Below are 21,629 nucleotides of genomic sequence, written 5' to 3' on the forward strand. Positions count from 1 at the left end.
CTACACTACGTTTTTTATATTCGCTGTGCCATAAAGGCATAGTGGGAGACCACTAAGTAATAGTGCTGCTACATGGAAGTTCTTCATATCTTCCCCAATGCCCCGCAGGCGCTCTACGGTCTCCAGAGTATTTCTAATGTAGTCCTGCATGTCCTGGTCATTGTGTAGCTTAGACTGATACAGCTTTCTCACTAGATAGAGTTTATTACTTACATTTATTCTCTCATGTACTTTCTGCAACTGCTCCCACATTTCCTTTGCAGATTCACAGTTACACACATGCACAATCTGATCATCCTCTATACTGAGTGATATGGTGCTCTGTGCTTTCTGATCCATTTCTAGCCATTCCTGTGGTACTGGGTCAGGCTTAGGGTCCTGAGTGTATTTCCACGAACCTTCTCTTATCAGCAGCATCTTCAACTTGAATTTCCAGGTTTGGTAGTTCTGGTTATTCAGGCTTGGCACTGTAAACTTTGTTGAGTTGCTGCTGGCAGCCATTTTACTTTTTCTCAGTTTGCTGTTGTCTTTCTATCTCTGTGCTCTAGAGGTTTGGGATTGCTTTGACTCCTGGGCCCATAACCTGTTAACAGCGGGTTAATCAGTGTGATGTCCACAACGAGCAACAGAGAATGTTAATTTATTAAGAATGAAGAACATCCAGCATTACAACATGAGAACAGGATCAATCTGGTTTCTGAGAGAGAGCTGCTGTGAGTCCTTTCAGCTTCAGCTACACACAAGAAATGTGCTCACAGGGAAGGGGGAGGAGGAACATCCTGTCTGTAAATGAGGACTCTTTTTTTTTTTTAACTTTGTTGACATGTGAACAATATGCATGCAGATATATAAATCACATCATATTAAACAAACAATAGTTGTTGCAATACATACAGATCAATATGCATTAGGCCAACAAAAGTAATACAGGTTGTTGACTGATCAATTGACCCATATCTTCGATAATGGCACATAAGTAGTCAGCTATGGGCTATGCATGAAGTAACAGGGTCTGGGCCAGAATTTAAACCTTAGAATTGAAACTTCAATGAGGACCTGGTGGTAAAGGGAGCGGTGTGAGCCTTCTTAATTGAGAGCCCTGATGACACTTGGAATACACTTGAGCCCCATGGACTCTGGGTATTTATATATTTTCTGATACTGGTTTTGACTTGCATTTACTATCTTCTCTTTATGTTGCTTACAAATGTTTATATAATGCCTACCTTGACCTTATGCTGCAATTTATACCTTTGTCTCTGGATTCTCCCACAAGTTATCCATTTTTTTAAATTAATTTATTACTTACACTTTCTCTCTTTGGTGTTAATAGATACAATGCCCAGCACAGTCCATTTACTATCCTATTTCTCTCAAGGTTACAATTCTATGCATTTGTCATTTCCTTAAATGCAGCCTATCCTGCAGGGTGTTGTTTAGGATGCAAAATATCAGAGACAACCTACTTATATGATTAGTGTTAGCTGTTAGGTGTCGAGTTCCTGCCGCTGCACAGGGGGAATATAGAGCCATGTCCGCTGCTGTTTCCCATTCTTCTCCAGCTGCAGTGGAGCCTGCTCAGCAGAGACGTCAGTCCCAGCACCTGGCCAGGACAGATACTGTACGTTTGGTTACTGCTGCCCTTTCAGGTTCAGCCATTATAACTAGTGCTGTTTGGCGGCGAGCAGGCGCTCCTGGGACTAAGTCCTGCTTTCCCCCTCCTGAGCATGCCCAGAGGAAGACCTCTCATTGGCGGTCGGGGGTCACATGCTCAGGTCCTGTAGCAGCTCCTATTGGTCCACTAGGAAGGTCCTGAACTGCTGCAGCTATCTATGATTGTATGCAGGCTTCTATGTACAACATTGTGTTGTTATATTCTACTCTATATAATAATATATAGTATATAATATATATATATATATACCAGCTATGAATATTACATTAATTACTGCTCACTCTATAACTAAGTTGTTACATGGTTGTTGATTTTTTTTTTATGGAGTGTGATGTCTCCGATATCTAGATGGTGATTTAGCCAAATATGGCAGAGAAGTCAAAGAAATTAGAAAACATTGTGATCTTCTCAACATAATATGGAATTTATAATAATGTCTTCAGAGCTTAGTCGTATCCATGGTCTGTAATGGGATTTTTTTTTATTTAATACCTGTTCTGATTGTAGACTATAAGTACCTATTTATATATCCTAGATGATTTTTCTGTATTTCATGATATACTTGTAAATAAGCATTTCTTCACCACAGCCTAAGCAATTCACAGTGATTATTTGAAGATAGGGAGAAACATTGAAACTAATTTCCATATATTGTATACAAAAGCCTGCAGCATGTGCAGGCATGTACAAGTAAAGTTATTTATGACTATCAATCAAGAGCCTAACGCACCATAATAGGTCACACATCAGGCAACTGAATAAGAGATTTTTCTAGTATAAATCCAAGGACTTCTGTACACACTGTTTTATGGTCAGATTTAATGCTCTGCTATAAAGTTATTTATTAAGTTATATGTGTTATTTTTGCTTTATTTACCAAGAATGTTGATTTTTTTGTAGAAGTGTATATATAAATTAGAAAATGTGAATGTTTTCTTTTGTTTGCTACATGGCTTCTTACAGCTGAAAACTTGTTGTTTTATGTAAAATATATATTTTTTAATTATTTACAATATATTTTTTTATTTTTGTTGTCATCCATATTTAAAATCTTGACGTTTTTACAACGATCACAGAGTCTCATAATAGATTAATTCTTGGTGTCCTGTAGAATTTTTTTTTACAGAGGTCTTCTCATTATCGTCACATACAGGATCACAATAAAACTTGTAAGCAGATTGCAGAATTTAATACTGACAAAAAGATGATGAGGAAAGCACACCTCCACCCCCTTCCTGCACATTGACTTATGCAGAGGCCATAGGAATATTCTTATGATGCTAAAATTTCATCTCATTTGAACTGAGGAAAGTGGGGATGTTACATCTATAATATACATGCTGAAATGCACCCATGTTATGAGCATATGAAAATTGCTCTTATAAAAGTGTGGATTTACTAAAAATTTCAAAAGACTGATTACCACTGTAATACAGCATAAATGGTGTTCATTATTTTACTTTCAATATACAGTAGTTTACATATCACTCCAAAAAACCTTTATCACTATAAGGTGATACTTCAATTTACATAGTTCAACACTGATTTTAGAAATTAATCTAGAAACAAGAAGTGTGAAAAACAAAATGTATATTAAAATATATTTTTATTGGTATCAAAAAATTGACAGAATAAGGCCGGCGTCACACACAGCGTATGAAAATACGGTCCGTATATTACGGCCGTAATACGCTGAAAAGTCCCGAAAATAGTGGTCCATAGCTCCTCCGTAGGCAGGGTGTTTCAGCGTTTTTTGCGCATGGCATCCTCCGTATGTAATCCGTATGTCATCCGTACTACGTGTTTTTATTGCAGGCTTGCAAAACCGACATACGGCTATACAAGGGATCCATGTGTAAAAAAAAAAAAAAACATATATACTGTCTATATATATATATATATATATATATATATATATATACTAGATTGTGGCCCGATTCTAACGCATCGGGTATTCTAGAATATGCATGTCCCCGTAGTATATGGACAATGATGATTCCAGAATTCGCGGCAGACTGTGCCCGTCGCTGATTGGTCGAGGCAACCTTTATGACATCATCGTCGCCATGGCAACCATTATGACATCTACGTCGATACTGTGCCCGTCGCAGAATCAGAAACGTGGGATTTCTACGTCCTTTATGACATCATCGTCGCTGTGCCCATTGCTGATTGGTCGAGGCCTGGCGGCCTCGACCAATCAGAGACGTGAGATTTCCAGGACAGACAGACAGACAGAAAGACAGACAGACGGAAAAACCCTTAGACAATTATATATATAGATATGTCAGTAGACACATATATGTATATATATTAATATTTCATCCAGCGCGATATAGCAGAAAGCCGGTAATTCAATTACCGGCTTTTGCTTTCTCCTTCCTAAACCCGACATGATTTGAGACATGGTTTACATATAGTAAACCATCTCATATCACCATTTTTTTTGCATATTCCACACTACTAATGTTAGTAGTGTGTCTATGCAAAATTTGGCCGTTCTAGCTAGTAAATTAAAGGGTTAACCCCTTCCCGACCTTTGACGCATACGCTGCGTCATGACAGTCGGTGCCATTCCGACCCATGACGCAGCGTCCCTGCAGATCGGGTGAAAGAGTTAACTCCCATTTCACCCGGCCTGCAGGGATAGGGGGAGTGGTAGTTTAACCCAGGGGGGGTGGCTTCACCCCCCGTGGCTATGATCGCTCTGATTGGCTGTTGAAATTGAAACTGCCAATCAGAGCGATTTGTAATATTTCACCTAAAAAACTGGTGAAATATTACAATCCAGCCATGGCCGATGCTGCAATATCATCGGCCATGGCTGGAAACACTTATGTGCCCCCACCCCACCCCACCGATCGCCCCCCAGCCCTCCGATCTGTGGTCCGCTCCCCTCCGTCCTGTGCTCCCCTCCCCCGTCCTCCTGTCCGCTCCCCCCCGTGCTCCAATCCCACCCCCCGTGCTCCAATCCAACCCCCCCGCACTCCGATCCCCCTCCCCGCACAGCGATCCCCCCCGTGCTCCGATCCACCCCCCCGCACAGCGATCCCCCACACCGTGCTCCAATCCACCCCCCCGTGTTCCGATCCACCCCCCCATGCTCCGATCCACCCCCCGTGCTCCGACGCCCCCCCCGTGCCCTGATCTCCCCCCCCTTATACTTACCTAGCCTCCCGGGGTCCGTCCGTCTTCTTTCCTGGGCGCCGCCATCCTCCAAAATGGCGGGCGCATGTGCAGTGCGCCCGCCGAATCTACCAGATTCGTTCCAAAGTGAGTTTTGATCACTGAGATATAACCTATCTCAGTGATCAAAATAAAAAAAATAGTAAATGACCCCCCCCTTTGTCACCCCCATAGGTAGGGACAATAAAAAAATAAAGAATTTTTTTTTTCCACTAATGTTGGGGTAAAAACTATTGTTAGGGGTAGGGTTAGAGATAGGGTTAGGGGTAGGGTTAGGGGTAGGGTTAGGGGTAGAGTTAGGGGTAGGGTTAGGGTTAGGGCTAGGGTTCGGGATGTGCACACATATTCTGGTCCTCTGCGGATTTTTCCGCAGAGGATTTGATAAATCCGCAGGGCTAAACCGCTGTGGATTTACCGCGGTTTTTTCTGCGCATTTCACTGCGGTTTTACAACTGCGATTTTCTATTGGAGCAGTTGTAAAACCGCTGCGGAATCCGCAGAAATAAGTGACATGCTGCAGAATGTAAACCGCTGAGTTTCTGTGCAGTTTTTCTGCAGCATGTGTACAGCGATTTTTGTTTCCCATAGGTTTACATTGAACTGTAAACTCATGGGAAACTGCTGCGGATCCGCAGCGTTTTCAGCAGCGTGTGCACATACCTTTAGAATTAGGCTATGTGCACACGGTGCGGATTTGGCTGCGGATCCGCAGCAGAGTTCCATCAGGTTTACAGTACCATGTAAACATATGTAAAACCAAATCTGCTGTGCCCATGGTGCGAAAATACCATGCAGAAACGCTGCGTTGTATTTTCCGCAGCATGTCAATTCTTTGTGCGGATTCCGCAGCGTTTTACACCTGTTCCTCAATAGGAATCCACAGGTGAAATCCGCACAAAAAACACTGGCAATCCACGGTAAATCCGCAGGTAAAACGCAGTGCCTTTTACCCACGGATTTTTCAAAAATGGTGCTGAAAAATCTCATACGAATCCGCAACGTTGGCACATAGCCTTAGGGTTAGGGTTGGGTTGGAATTAGGGTTGTGGTTAGGGTTAGGGGTGTGTTGGGGTTAGGGTTGTGGTTAGGGGTGTGTTGGGGTTAGGGTTGTGATTAAGGTTACGGCTACAGTTGGGATAAGAATTAGGGGTGTGTTGGAGTTAGAATTGAGGGGTTTCCACTGTTTAGGCACATTAGGGGGTCTCCAAACGCAACATGGCGCCACCATTGATTCCAGCCAATCTTGTATTCAAAAAGTCAAATGGTGCTCCCTCACTTCCGAGCCCCGACGTGTGCCCAAACAGTGGTTTACCCCCACATATGGGGTACCAGCATACTCAGGACAAACTGCTCAACAATTACTGGGGTCCAATTTCTCCTGTTACCCTTGAGAAAATAAAAAATTGCTTGCTAAAACATCATTTTTGAGGAAAGAAAAATGATTTTTTATTTTCACGGCTCTGCGTTGTAAACGTCTGTGAAGCACTTGGGGGTTCAAAGTGCTCACCACATATCTAGATAAGTTCCTTGGGGGGTCTAGTTTCCAAAATGGGGTCACTTGTGGGGGGTTTCTACTGTTTAGGCACACCAGGGGCTCTGCAAACGCAACGTGACGCCCGCAGACCATTCCATCAAAGTCTGCATTTCAAAAGTCACTACTTCCCTTCTGAGCCCTGACGTGTGCCCAAACAGTGGTTTACCCCCACACATGGTGTATCAGCTTACTCAGGAGAAACTGGACAACAACTTTTGTGGTCCAATTTCTCCTGTAATCCTTGGGAAAATAAAAAATTCTGGGCTAAAAAATTATTTTTGAGGAAAGAAAACGTATTTATTATCTTCACGGCTCTGCGTTATAAACTTCTGTGAAGCACTTGGGGGTTCAAAGTGCTCACCTCACATCTAGATAAGTTCCTTTCGGGGTCTAGTTTCCAAAATGGGGTCACTTGTGGGGGGGGTTTCTACTGTTTAGCCACATCAGGGGCTCTGCAAACGCAACGTGACGCCCGCAGACCATTCCATCAAAGTCTGCATTTCAAAACGTCACTACTTCACTTCCGAGCCCCAGCATGTGCCTAAACAGTGGTTTACCCCCACATATGGGGTATCAGCGTACTCAGAAGAAACTGGCAACAACTTTTGGGGTCAAATTTCTCCTGTTACCCTTGGGAAAATAAAAAATTGCGGGCTAAAAAATCATTTTTGAGAAAAGAAATTTTTTTTTAAATTTTCATGGCTCTGCGTTATAAACTTCTGTGAAGCACTTGAGGGTTCAAAGTGCTCACCACACATCTAGATTAGTTCCTTTGGGGGTCTAGTTTCCAAAATGGGGTCATTTGTGGGGGATCTCCAATGTTTAGGCACATAGGGGCTCTCCAAACGCGACATGGTGTCCGCTAATGATTGGAGCTAATTTTCCATTTAAAAAGCCAAATGGCGTGCCTTCCCTTCTGAGCCCTGCCGTGCGCCCAAACAGTGGTTTACCCCACATATGGGGTATCTGCGTACTCAGGACAAACTGGACAACAACATTTGTGGTCCAATTTCTCCTATTACCATTGGCAAAATAGGAAATTCCAGGCTAAAAAATCATTTTTGAGAAAAGAAAAATTATTTTTTATTTTCATGGCTCTGCATTATAAAACTTCTGTGAAGCACCTGGGGGTTTAAAGTGCTCAGTATGCATCTAGATAAGTTCCTTGGGGGGTCTAGTTTCCAAAATGGGGTCACTTGTGGGGGAGCTCCATAGCATAGGCACACAGGGGCTTTCCAAACGCGACATGGTGTCCGCTAACAATTAGAGCTAATTTTCCATTCAAAAAGTCAAAAGGCGCGCCTTCCCTTCTGAGCCCTGCCGTGTGCCCAAACAGTGGTTTACCCCCACATATGAGGTATCGGCGTACTCAAGAGAAATTGCTCAACAAATTTTAGGATCCATTTTATCCTATTGCCCATGTGAAAATGAAAAAATTGAGGCGAAAAAAATTTTTTGTGAAAAAAAAGTACTTTTTCATTTTTATGGATCAATTTGTGAAGCACCTGAGGGTTTAAAGTGCTCACTAGGCATCTAGATAAGTTCCTTGGGGGGTCCAGTTTCCAAAATGGGGTCACGTGTGGGGGAGTTCCAATGTTTAGGCACACAGGGTCTCTCCAAACGCGACATGGTGTCCGCTAACGATGGAGATAATTTTTCATTCAAAAAGTCAAATGGCGCTCCTTCCCTTCCGAGCCTTACCATGTGCCCAAACAGTGGTTTACCCCCACATGTGAGGTATTGGTGTACTCAGAAGAAATTGCCCAACAAATTTTAGGATCCATTTTATCCTGTTGTCCATGTGAAAATTAAAAAATTGAGGCTAAAAGACTTTTTTTGTGAAAAAAAAGTACTTTTTTATTTTTACGGATCAATTTGTGAAGCACCTGGGGGTTCAAAGTGCTCATTATGCATCTAGATAAGTTCCTTGGGGCGTCTAGTTTCCAAAATGGGGTCACTTGTGGGGGAGCTCCAATTTTTAGGCACACGGGGGCTCTCCAAACGTGACATGGTGTCCGCTAAAGAGTGCAGCCAATTTTTCATTCAAAAAGTCAAATGGCGCTCCTTCCATTCCAAGCCCTGCCGTGCGCCCAAACAGTGGTTTACCCCCACATATGAGGTATCAGTGTACTCAGGACAAATTGGACAACAACTTTCGTTGTTCAGTTTCTCCTTTTACCATTGGGAAAATAAAAAAATTGTTGCTGAAAAATCATTTATGTGACTAAAAAGTTAAATGTTCATTTTTTCCTTCCATGTTGCTTCTGCTGCTGTGAAGTACCTGAAGGGTTAATAAACTTCTTGAATGTGGTTTTGTGCACCTTGAGGGGTGCAGGTTTTAGAATGGTGTCACTTTTGGGTATTTTCAGCCATATGGACCCCTCAAACTGACTTTAAATGTGAGGTGGTCCCTAAAAAAAATGGTTTTGTAAATTTCGTTGTAAAAATGAGAAATCGCTGGTCAAATTTTAACCCTTATAACTTCCTAGCAAAAAAAAATTTTGTTTCCAAAATTGTGCTGATGTAAAGTAGACGTGTGGAAAATGTTATTTATTAACTATTTTGTGTCACATAACTCTCTGGTTTAACAGAATAAAAATTCAAAATGTGAAAATTGCGAAATTTTCAAAATTTTCGCCAAATTTCCGTTTTTATCACAAATAAACACAGAATTTATTGACCTAAATTTACCACTAACATGAAGCCCAATATGTCACGAAAAAACACTCTCAGAACCGCTAGGATCCATTGAAGCGTTCCTGAGTTATTACCTCATAAAGGGACACTGGTCAGAATTGCAAAAAACGGCAAGGTCTTTAAGGTCAAAATAGGCTGGGTCATGAAGGGGTTAAATGGCGGAAAAAATTGGCGTGGGCTCCCGCACAATTTTCTCCGCCAGAGTAGTAAAGCCAGTGACTGAGGGCAGATATTAATAGCCTGGAGAGGGTCCACGGTTATTGGCCCCCCCTGGTTAAAAACACCTGCCCCCAGCCACCCCAGAAAAGGAACATCTGGAAGATGCGCCTATTCTGGCACTTGGCCACTCTCTTCCCATTCCCGTGTAGCGGTGGGATATGGGGTAATGAAGGGTTTATGTCACCTTGCTATTGTAAGGTGCCATTAAGCCAAATTAATAATGGAGAGGCGTCAATTACAGTATGACACCTATCCATTATTAATCCAATACTAGTAAAGGGTTAAAACACACACACACACACACACATTATTAAAAATTATTTTATTGAAATAAAAACAAAGGTTGTTGTAAAATTTTATTGCACGCCCATTCCAATCACTGAAGACCCTCGTTCTGTAACAAAAAACAAACAAAACAACAATATCCTTACCTTCCGCAGATCTGTAAAGTCCAACAATGTAAATCCATCTGAAGGGGTTAAAATATTTTGCAGCCACGAGCTGTGCTAATGCATTGATGCTCGTGGCTGCAAAACCCCAGGGAATGAAGGTAAAGTAGGTCATTGACCTATATTTACCTGCATTTGCGGTGAGGCGCCCTCTGCTGGCTGTTCCTAGATCGTGGGAACTTTCCTAGAAAGCTCCCTGGCTCGAGTTCATATGAGGACAACCAGCAGAGGGCGCCCTCTTATGATCTCGAGCCGTAGAAAGCTGTATAATACTGATCAGTTTAATACGGCAGATAGGAGCAGGGGCATAGAGAATAATTGTGCCGTATGTTTTGCGAGTTTTACGGACGTAGTTTCTGCGCTCTTACGTCCGTAAAACTCGCAAGTGTGACGCCGGCCTAAGAGTTAAACAATAAGGTGCCTCAAGACATAAGATGATGCAGACACAGTAAATAGCACAAGGGCTTCACATTAGACACTGACACGCGTTTCGCCTTGCTTCTTCTGGGGGCATGTGAAGAAGCAAGGCAAAGCGTGCATCGGCTTGAGGGACACAGCCTGTATTCTACTGTTAATGTTTTAAATACTCTCATTTAGGTAAATTAATACCATATATACTGTTATTTTTTTACACCTTGTACTTTTTATCCGGAGGCTTATGACTTCTAATCTACATTTGAATGTTGCGTTTGCATTTTAGTTCTTATATCTACACATTTTATACAAGTAATTCTTCATGGTGGCTGTCTACTTTGGTTATATGTGATAATATATTTGGTATTGGTATTGGTATTGGTTGTTTGTACTACACTCAGCAAGATATATACTTAACTGTGCCGCCATGAATATTATGCCATGCAAGTGGAAATTTTTGAAGACTTTGATCTATTTACTGTGGCTGCGTCTGCTTATGTCTTGAGGGACTTTCTATTTTTATTCTTATTCTTTGTCATTTTTTTATACCAATAAAAATATAATTTTTTAGTATACTGTACACCTTGTTTTTTGCACTTCTTGATTCAGGATTAATTTCTAAAATCAGTGTTGAGCTATTTCAATATACAGTAGTCTAATTTTTTTTTCTAATGAAATAATATTGCTATCTATTCCTTGACATTTTCTAGTATTGAAACAGAATCTCCAATTTACTGATATGTAGAATTTTTTATTCAGTTAGCATGGTTTAGCAATGTCAGCCTGGGGTACTAATGGTCCACCAGTAACTTTGATTCTGGGGACCCACTTTTCAGCTAAGTGCAAATATTAGTAGGTGTAATATGCTGTGTGGATTGTAAGCACTTCTATGTAATTTCTATGAAATTTCAGCTTATGATTTCATAAAATAATACAATAGATAGTTTGTAAAAAAAAATGTTATGCTGCTTTTGTCTGTATATCATGCATCAGTGCTAAGCACTGCTCTTGTGGGGGGGTCCACCGAGGAAATCACTTGTTCCCCTATGGACCAGTCCTAGCCTGCTATTGATGAATATGTTTACATAGAAGAACTGACTTATGATTTAAATCTTTTAACATATACATAGTGACATAGTTAGCAAGGCCGAAAAAAGACATTTGTCCATCCAGTTCAGCCTATATTCCGTCAGAATAAATCCCCAGATCTACGTCCTTCTAAAGAACCTAATAATTGTATGATACAATATTGTTCTGCTCCAGGAAGACATCCAGGCCTCTCTTGAACCCCTCGACTGAGTTCGCCATCACCACCTCCTCAGGCAAGGAATTCCAGATTCTCACTGCCCCAACAGTAAAGAATCCTCTTCTATGATGGTGGAAAAACCTTTTCTCCTCCAGACGCAGAGATTGCCCCCTTGTGACCATCACCTTCCTTGGTATAAACAGATCATCGGAGAGATATTTATATTGTTCCCTTATATACTTATACATGGTTATTAGATCACCCCTCAGTCGTCTGTTTTTCTAGATTAAATAATCCTAATTTTGCTAATCTCTCTGGGTATTGTAGTTCCCCCATCCCCTTTAGTAATTTTGTTGCCTTCCTTTGTACTCGCTCTAGTTCCATTATATCCTTCCTGAGCACCAGTGCCCAAAACTGTACACAGTACTCCATATGTGGTCTAACTAGGGATTTGTACAGAGGCAGTATAATGCTCTCATCATGTGTATCCAGACCTCTTTTAAAGGGAACCTGTCACCTGAATTTGGCGGGACTGGTTTTGGGTCATATGGGCGGAGTTTTCGGGTGTTTGATTCACCCTTTCCTTACCTGCTGGCTGCATGCTTGCCGAAATATTGGATTGAAGTTCATTCTCTGTGTTCCATAGTACATGCCTGCGCAAGGTAAGATTACTTTGCGCAGGCGTGTACTACGGAGGACAGAGAATGAACTTCAATCCAATATTTCGGCCAGCATGCAGCCAGCAGGTAAGGAAAGGGTGAATCAAACACCCGAAAACTCCGCCCATATGACCCAAACCCAGTCCCGCCAAATTCAGGTGACAGGTTCCCTTTAATTTACCCCATGATCCTAAAAGTAGAGAACGACAAGGCACTCAAATAAAAAATAACTTGTGGATGGTGCTCAAGTAGGGTATCCAACCCGTAATCTAAGCAAAAATAAACTTGATGAAAGATGAGGAAATTTGATTTATTTTGCATCCAGACAAAAAAACAGAAGAAATAACTGAACGTTTTCGGTCTCACATTGGACCTTCATCAGAGTAACTTGCTAAAATACACAAACAGAAAAGAAAAATAATGAAATAAAACAGTAAATAAAATAAACTAAGAACGGTCATATGATGCTTATTCTCATAAATGACATAATTAGAACCATACTGAGTTACATTCTGTCATGGCGGTACACACTGTTGTCGCCGCAGTGGAAAACGATAAAACCTTATTTGGTCCAGAAAAAATACCTAGAAGTCACGAGTATACGATATTGTTTAGGAAAGGTGTGAATAAACAGAGGTGCACATGGTATTAATATAGTTCTTATAACTGTAAAGGATATGGGTGCTCCTTAGTGCTTATAGGGTAGGACCCTATGATCCTGTTTGCCTTGGCAGTTACTGCTTGACATTGACTGCTATAGGTAAGTTTATCAATAATTAGGATCCCCAAGTCATTCTCCATGTCAGATTTACCCAGTGGTTTCCCATTCAGTGTGCAATGGTGATATTGATTCTGTCTTCCCATGTGTATAACCTTACATTTATCATTGTTGAACAGCATCTGCCACCTCTCGGCCCAAGTTTCCAACATATCCAGATCCATCTGTAGCAGAATATTATGTTCTCTTGTATTGACTGCTTTACATAGTTTTGTATCATCTGCAAATATTGATATTTTACTGTGTAAACCTTCTACCGGATTGTTAATAAATATGTTGAAGAGAATATATCCCAACACTGACCCCTGTGGTACCCCACTGGTCACAGCGACCCAGATAAAGAATATACCATTTATAACCAACCTCTGCTTTCTATCACTAAGCCAGTTACTTTATCACTAAGTCAGTTACTTTTCTTAATCACTGATAATCCTAATCTTAATATATGACACCTTCTCATTCTAGTGATCAAGCTTCAAACTGTTCATACATTATGATGAACTGTAAGCGTCAAGCTATTAGCATCACCTTGCGATGCATCGATCAACAGGATTTGCCACTTGTGGTTTTAACCCGTGAAGTGTTAAAGTGGTAGGGATCTAGTGAAAATCTGAAGTTCCTAAAGAACCATAAAATTTTTGGAAAGCATTCATCTGTGTTTTACAAGTCCTCAAATGCCAAAGTCACGATTCTCAAAAAATAGAATCCAATTTGTATTTATTTTGACACAATCCCAATAGTTTCCATATACAGTGGGGAAAAAAGTATTTAGTCAGCCACCAATTGTGCAAGTTCTCCCACTTAAAAAGATTATAGAGGCCTGTAATTGACATCATAGGCAGACCACAACTATGAGAGTCAAAATGAGAAAACAAATCCAGAAAATCACCTTGTCTGATTTGGTAAGATTTATTTTGAAAATTATGGTGGAAAATAAGTATTTGGTCACCAAAAAACATGCAAGATGTATGGCTCTCACATTTACATTACCTGTAGTAATGGCACCTGTTTAAACTTGTTATCAGTATAGAAGACACCTGTCTCTAACCTCAAACAATCACACTCCAAGACTAAAGAGCTGTTGAAGGACACCAGAAGCAAAATTGTAGCCCTGCACCACGTTCGGAAGACTGAATCTGCAATAGGCAAGCAGCTTGGTGTGATGAAATCAACTGTGGGAGCAATAATAAGAAAATGGAAGACATACAAGACCACTGATAATCTCCCTCGATCTGGGGTTCCACGCAAGATCTCACCCCGTGGGGTGAAAATGATCACAAGAACGGTGAGCAAAAATCCCAGAACCACACGCGGGGACCAAGTGAATGATCTGCATAGAGCTGGAACCACCGTAACAATGGCTACAAACAGTAACACACTATGCCGCCAGGATCTCAGATCCTCCAGTGCCAGACGTGTCTCTCTGCTTAAAGGGAAGGTACCGCGTTTGTAGGTCATTAATAAATCACTGTAATGTAGCATAACATGCTGCTATATGCAAGTTTGAAATGCATGTGAAACAGATTTCATGTGTTATATGAGTTTAAAGAATGCACTGGGGGCTGACATCTTGGTTTTGCAGCAGTAGCAGGGTACTATCACTGTCAGATTACGGCACCCCATGGACATAGGAGATAATAGACCGGCGCTGACCCTATCTCTAACATTGTAGCAGCATTAGCAGTGAGCTGGGCACGCCTCTGTGGGCTGCAAAACTCACTGCTGTAGGTGTGACTAGCTGCCATTTTATTATAACCCTGTGCTCTCTATCGCAGGACAGAAGAAGCCCTCACTGCTCCTCTGTACTCCAAGCAGGCACACATCCTCTGCTCCTCACAGGCTGCCCTGTGTGCTTCTCCTGCTGTGTCTCTGCCTCCCCCTCACACACAGTCCCTGTGATCTCCGGTAAGCTGCACTCACAGCCTGCAGAGAGGGAGGTGACACCTGGAGAGAGCAGGGCAGCTGACATGACAGGGATTAAGGTGGGGAAGGGGGATGGCAAGAATGTTATTCCCAAAAAATGCTGCTGAGCCCACTGTGTTCTGCTCCTCTGTAAACAAGCTGTGCCTCTGATGCAGTAACTGCTGGTGATAGCAGGTCACCGGGCAGTCACACACAAAATGGTGCTGCCCTGTGATGCTGCTCTTCATTCTGCCCCAGGGATATTAGACCACCCAAAAGGGGAGGGAAATGGTGATGTCAGTAGTTACTGCCCCAATTTTTTTTGCTGCTAAATCTTACTATAGCTGCTTGAGGTCTAAAACGGAAAATGCTCCCGCTAGTGGTAAATATGTATATTTGTAGAAAAGTATGTAATATTTTTCATATAGAAATGTTTGCAAAAGTGCAAACATTGCATTAATACATTTTAATTACTATTTTAAGCTTAATTTCACAAAAAAACAAAATACAAGAAAACTGGTGACACCTTCCCTTTAAGCCAGTACATGTCCAGACCATCTGAAGTTTGTTAGAGAGCATTTGGATTATTCAGAAGAGTATTGGGAGGATGTCATATGGTCTGATGAAACCAAAGTAGAACCGTTTGGTAGAAAGAAAACTCGTCGTGTTTGGAGGAGACAGAATTCTGAGTTGCATCCAAAGAACACCATACCTACTGTTAAGCATGGGGGTGGCAACATCATGCTTTAGGGCAGTTTCTTTGCAAAGGGACCAGGACGACTGATCCATGTACATGAAAGATGAATGGGGCCATGTATCATGAGATTTTGAGTGCAAACCTCCTTCCATCAGCAAGGGTATTGAAGATGAAACGTAGATGGGTCTTTCAGCATGAAAATGATCCCAAGCACACCACCAGGGCAGCGACGGAGTGGCTTCGTAAGAAGCATATGAAGGTACTGGAGTGGCCTAACCAGTCTCCGGATCTCAACCCCACAGCTCAGCGACAGACCCAAAACATCACTGCTCTAGAGGAGATCTGCATCTGCATTGCCAACAAAGGATATATAACAAAATATTGAGATGAACTTTTGTTAATGAGCAAATGCTTATTTTCCACCATAATTTTCAAAATACATCTTGCCAAATCAGACAAGGTGATTTTCTGAATTTGTTTTCTCATTTTGACTCTCATAGTTGTGGTCTACCTATGATGTCCATTACAGACCTCTCTCATCTTTTTTAAGTGGGAGAACTTGCACAATTGGTGGCTGACTAAATACTTTTTTCCCCAACTTTATAGCTTGTGGCCATCTTCTAAGCTAATTGCTCCATTATCATTTTGCAATATTATGTGATCTATATTTTGCTTAACATTAATAAAATACAGAATTTTTGTTTTATCTTACAGAAACCAAAACAAACCCTTTCTATTATTTATGTCATACATTCAAGTACACACAGCTCTTTATGCTTCTGCTGAATTTAAAGGTAAAAGCAAACATGGAATCTATGGGGATGCTGTTGAAGAAGTGGACTGGAGTGTAGGTAAGTTCAAATTTATCTATCAGTATGAAACTTAGATATAAGAAATTTTGTAATGTTGAAATAACAAATTTCATGATTATAATTGTGTGTTTTTTTAATGCATATGTGATACACCTCTTTGTAGTTTTTAATGTTTTAACCAATTAAACAATTAAAAAAATGTGGGATATGACTGATTGAATTTGATTACTCTCTACTATTCTGCTGTTTTCAACACTGTAAAAATAGCTTTCATCACTGGTATATTATAATGATGGAAACTTAACTGCTCAAGGCTCAGTGGGCAGCCACCGCCCAATTGCCAAGAATATTATCATAGGTGTCACTGATAGGGTCCTAAAGAAGGCTTCCTGCTCCCTGATTTATTGCAAGACTCATTAAAGGGTTGATTCTGACTGTAGGATCACTAATACCAACATGTGGGGTTATAGATTTCAAGTCCTCTTTCTCTCTGAAGAGGCAATTTGCATATCTGATTTCACTGGTCTCTCTATAATCTGCTGCTCCAGAACTCTCTACTTTTGACTCTTTCTTTGAGGTCCCTTGGCTCATTTATGACTACACTGACCATATGATGATGTTCGTCCTTCGTTTTCGAAGATGACCATGACTTCAGGGTTAGAAGAGAATTAATAGTTATGGGTCCGGAGGTGGCTGATGAGTCCAATGCGGGCCCTGAAGGTTCGCCCACATACTTGAGATGTGCAGATGTGGTCAGTACACCAGATTCTACTTGTGCCTTGCGTACAGCACGCTTTCTTTTTGCATCACAGATTTTCCTATCTTCAGCTGCACATGCTCCTGAGGGGATCCTGCCCCGCCAACCTGGACGATCCAGGGCAAGCTGTTCCCATTCATTGGTGTTGACTTCCAGGTTTTTGAGAGACACCTTAAGGCAGTCTCTATAGCGCTTCTTCTGCCCCCCAACTGCTCGCTGTCCTTGGCACAGTTCTCCGTACAACAGTTGTTTCGGTAGTCGGCTGTCAGGCATTCGGACCACATGTCCAGCCCACCTGGCTTGGACTTTCAGCAGGAGAGTGTAAACGCTGCAGAGCCCAGTTTGTTCCAGAATTGCCGTGTCTGGGACATTGTCTTGCCACCTGATGTGGAGGAGTCTGCGGAGGCAACTCATGTGGAATTGATTAAGCTGTTTAGCATGCCGGCTGTACACTGTCCAGGTCTCGCTAGCATAGAGAAGTGTGGTGAGGACCACCGCGCAGTAGACCTTCAGCTTGGTGGTAAGGCTGAGTCCCCTTCATTCCCAGACATTCTTATGCAGTCTCCCGAAGGCGGCACTGGCTTTGGCGATTCTGTTATTAACCTCAGTGTCTATGGTTACTTCACGGGAAAGTGTACTGCCTAAGTAGGTGAAGTTATCGACTGCTTTGAGGTTTTGCTCCTTCACCGTGATACGTGGCTCCTTGTACAGTTTTCCTGGAACCGGTTGATACATGACTTCGGTTTTTCTAATGTTGATCTCGAGACCAAAACTGTCGCAGGCTTGCAAAAAACAGTCCATTTCATGCTGCATCTGCTGTTCCATGCTAGAGTTAAGTGCGCAGTCATCAGCAAATAGTAATTCACGGATAACAGTCTCATGCACTTTCGTAACCGCCTTCAGGCGTTTTGGGTTGAATAGTTTGCCATCAGTCCTGTACCTAAGCTGGATTCCATCTTCACAGTTGTTAAAGGCATCACTTAACATTGCAGAGAACAGCATACTGAACAGGGTTGGAGCAAGCACACAGCCTTGTTTTACGCCATTTGTTACAGGGAAAACCTCAGATACGTCTCCATCGTTCAGAACCTTCACCATCATGCCATCATGGAACTGCCGGATGACTGAGATGAACTTGCTCGGGCAGCCAAATTTTGCCATGATCTTCCACAGGCCGTCTCTACTGACTGTGTCAAAAGCCTTGGTCAAATCAACAAAAGTTACATAAAGGTCACGGTGTTGCTCCTGGCACTTTTCCTGAAGTTGACGTGCTGAAAAGACCATATCTACTGTTCCACGTTTAGCACGGAAACCACACTGGCTTTCGGGTAATAGTCCCTGCTCAAGGTGATGTAAAAGGCGGTTGAGCAAGACACGAGCCAATATCTTGCCTGCAGTGGACAGAAGGGAGATGCCTCGATGGTTGTCACAAGATTGGCGATTACCTTTCCTCTTGTATATGTGAATTATGCTGGCATCTTTCATCTGTTGTGGAACCTGTTCCTTTGTCCACATATATTGGAATAGTTTTGTCATCGTTTGCATCAGAACAGGGCCACCAGATTTATATACCTCAGCAGGTATAGCATCATTTCTGGGTGCTTTTCCACAAGAAAGTTGTTTTACTGCTTTCCTGACTTCATCTCCACTTGGAAGAACATCAAGCTCCTTGTTGATTTCTATCTGGGGCAGGCGAGCAATAGCCTCATCATTGATATTAAGAATTAAGAATTTTATTAAAGTGCTCAGCCCACCGTTCCAGAATTTGTTTCCTTTCTGTCAGCAGCTTAGTTCCATCTGCGTTCAGCAGAGATGAAGAGCTTGATGACTGGGGTCCATATACAGATTTGAGCACATTGTAGAAGCGTTTCTGGTCATGGGTATCTGCATAGCCCTGAATTTCGTCGGCCTTCTTGCTAAACCAGATATCCTGCATCTCGTGTAGCTTGATTTGTACCTTTCTCTCTGAAGAGGCAGTTTGCATATCTGATTTCACTGGTCTCTCTACAATCTGCTTCTCCAGAACTCTCTACTTTTGACTCTTTCTTTGAGGTCCCTTGGCTCATTTATGACTACACTGACCATATAGCAGAATGTTAAATATCATACATATGCCAAGGACAAAGTACTGCTTGTGATTATTAAACTGTGCTTCAGTACTATGCAATAGACCTAAATGAAATGACCGGGCTCGTCATCATCTCTTCCATACTGGACTTTCAGAACAACTCAAGGACCAGTTAGCACATTTTCCTCCTCCATACCTCTTGACTCATCCATATCCTTGGCAGATTTGGCAGTTACTTTAAGGCATACAGGATGTATGCTGATTTTGCATGTCCACCTAAGATTCAAGTGCCTGCTATACTTACTTAGAAGCCCATGCAGATTAGGCTAACACAGTCCCAAAAACAACATGAGATCAAACAACTAAAGAAGGATCTATGTAACTACTATGGAGAGGGAACATCAAATATATGCCTGCACAAAACAACAACTGCTAAGGAAACACCAACACCTATGTGGGTCCACCTAATTGCACAGGTATTGCTGTATAATTTAGCAAAATTAATGCTCCTTACTTGTTTATCTTATCTAGAAAAATCTGTGTGGCTTAAGGCCTTTTTTGACTTTAGTTCTGCAGCAAGTTTTGTTGTTGCCAAATTGATGTAAATATGATGTGTTTATACTGTCAGAACAAACGTATGTCCTTATCGTAGAATTGTTCAAAAGTTTTACCCACTGGTTTACCTAAAATATTACAATTTTAGCAAAGTTCATAGGAGAAAATGGACTGCAAAGTTTGTTGCACATTTTTCCTAAGCACGCCAATATGATCAAAAACTAATGTTCATGCATAGTGCAAATCAAGGGCGGACATACCACATGTGCAGCCAGTGTACTCCACCAGGGCCCAGAGGTGGAGGAGGACCCCTGCAGGGTGACTAACACTGAGGGCAATCTGTCCTGTTTCCCCTGTAGGGAACAAAACCATATATGCCTACAGGAGAAAATGCTGCGGCTGTGGGGTAACATGCGGAGGGTTAAGAGGTGAGCGGTGGTGTGTGTGTGCATGTGTATATAGAGGTGGTGGGGTAGAACAATGATTGAGGTGGTGGGGAAAACAATAATGGAGATGGTGGGGGAGAACAATGATGGAGGTGATGGGGAGAAAAATGATGGAGGTGTTGGAGGACAACAATAATGGAAGTTGTGGGGAGAACAATGATGCAGGTAGTGGAGAGGGCAGTGATGGAGGTGGTGGGGAGAACAATGATGGAGGTGGTGGAGAGGTTAATGATAGAGGTGGTGGAGAGGGCAAATATGGGGGTGGTGGAGAGTGCAAAAATGGAGGTGATGGGGCGAACAATGATTGGGGTGGTGGAGAGGGTATTGAAGGAGGTGGTGGAGAGGGCAATGAAGGGTGTGGTGGGGGAGAGCAATGATTGGGGTGGGGAGAGCAATGATTGGGGTGGTGGAGAACAATGATGGAGGTGGTGGAGAGGGTAATAATGGAGGTGGTGGAGAGGGCAATTATGGGGCTGGTGAAGGAAATGATGAAGGTGTTTGAGATGATAATGATGAGGGTGGTGGAGAGAGCCATGATGGAGGTGAGGGAGAGGACACTGATGGTATGCGGGGGGAGAAAGACAATGAGGGATTGGGATGGGAAGGAGAGGGACGTATAATGGACTTAACAACATGGGAAGGAGAACGTAAAGGTACCTTCACACATAACGATATCGTTAACGATATCGTTGCTTTTTGTGACGTAGCAACGATATCGTTAAGGAAATCGTTATGTGTGACAGCGACCAACGATCAGGCCCCTGCTGGGAGATCGTTGGTCGCTGAACAAAGTCCAGAACTTTATTTCGTCGCTGGATCTCCCGTGGACATCGCTGGATCGGCGTGTGTGACACTGATCCAGCTATGTCTTCACTGGTAACCAGGGTAAACATCGGGTAACTAAGCGCAGGGCCGCGCTTAGTAACCCGATGTTTATCCTGGTTACCAGCGTGAAAGTAAAAAAAAAAAACACTACATACTTACCTACCGCTGTCTGTCCCCGGCGCTGTGCTCTGCACTCCTCCTGCACTGGCTGTGAGCGTCGGTCAGCCGGAAAGGAGAGCGGTGACGTCACCGCTCTGCTTTCTGGCCGCTGTGCTCACAGCCAGTAAAGGAGGAGTGCAGAGAAGCAGAGCGCCGGGGACAGACAGCGGTAGGTAAGTATGTAGTGTTTGTTTTTTTTACTTTCACGCTGGTAACCAGGGTAAACATCGGGTTACTAAGCGCGGCCCTGCGCTTAGTTACCCGATGTTTACCCTGGTTACCCGGGGACTTCAGGATCGTTGGTCGCTGGAGAGCTGTCTGTGTGACAGCTCTCCAGCGACCAAACAGTGACACTGCAGCGATCCGGATCGTTGTCGGTATCGCTGCAGCATCGCTTAATGTGAAGGGGCCTTTAGATATGGATGGAAAATGAATTGGGTGGTGGAGGATGGTGCTAAGCCCCTGATAGCATCCTTCCCCATCTCACAATTCATTGTGATGCTATCGGGGACATAAAATGTATTGTGGAGTGGGAGAGGAGGCGATAAGTT

The 21,629-nt window shown here is 42.4% G+C and overlaps 1 protein-coding gene across 3 annotated transcripts in view; it reads left to right on the forward strand.

Moving 5' to 3' along the window:
- Positions 1 to 21,629, forward strand: part of STS (steroid sulfatase) — a 514,463-nt gene that overhangs the window by 199,926 nt on the left and 292,908 nt on the right. For all 3 annotated transcript variants that reach the window (XM_069761574.1, XM_069761575.1, XM_069761576.1), the window contains one exon: positions 16,171 to 16,307. In XM_069761574.1, coding sequence (XP_069617675.1) covers positions 16,171 to 16,307 — 137 coding nt within the window. The remainder of the gene's footprint in view (positions 1 to 16,170; positions 16,308 to 21,629) is intronic.

Source organism: Ranitomeya imitator, chromosome 3 (assembly GCF_032444005.1).
Source record: "Ranitomeya imitator isolate aRanImi1 chromosome 3, aRanImi1.pri, whole genome shotgun sequence".
NCBI classification, from domain to species: Eukaryota; Metazoa; Chordata; class Amphibia; order Anura; family Dendrobatidae; genus Ranitomeya; species Ranitomeya imitator.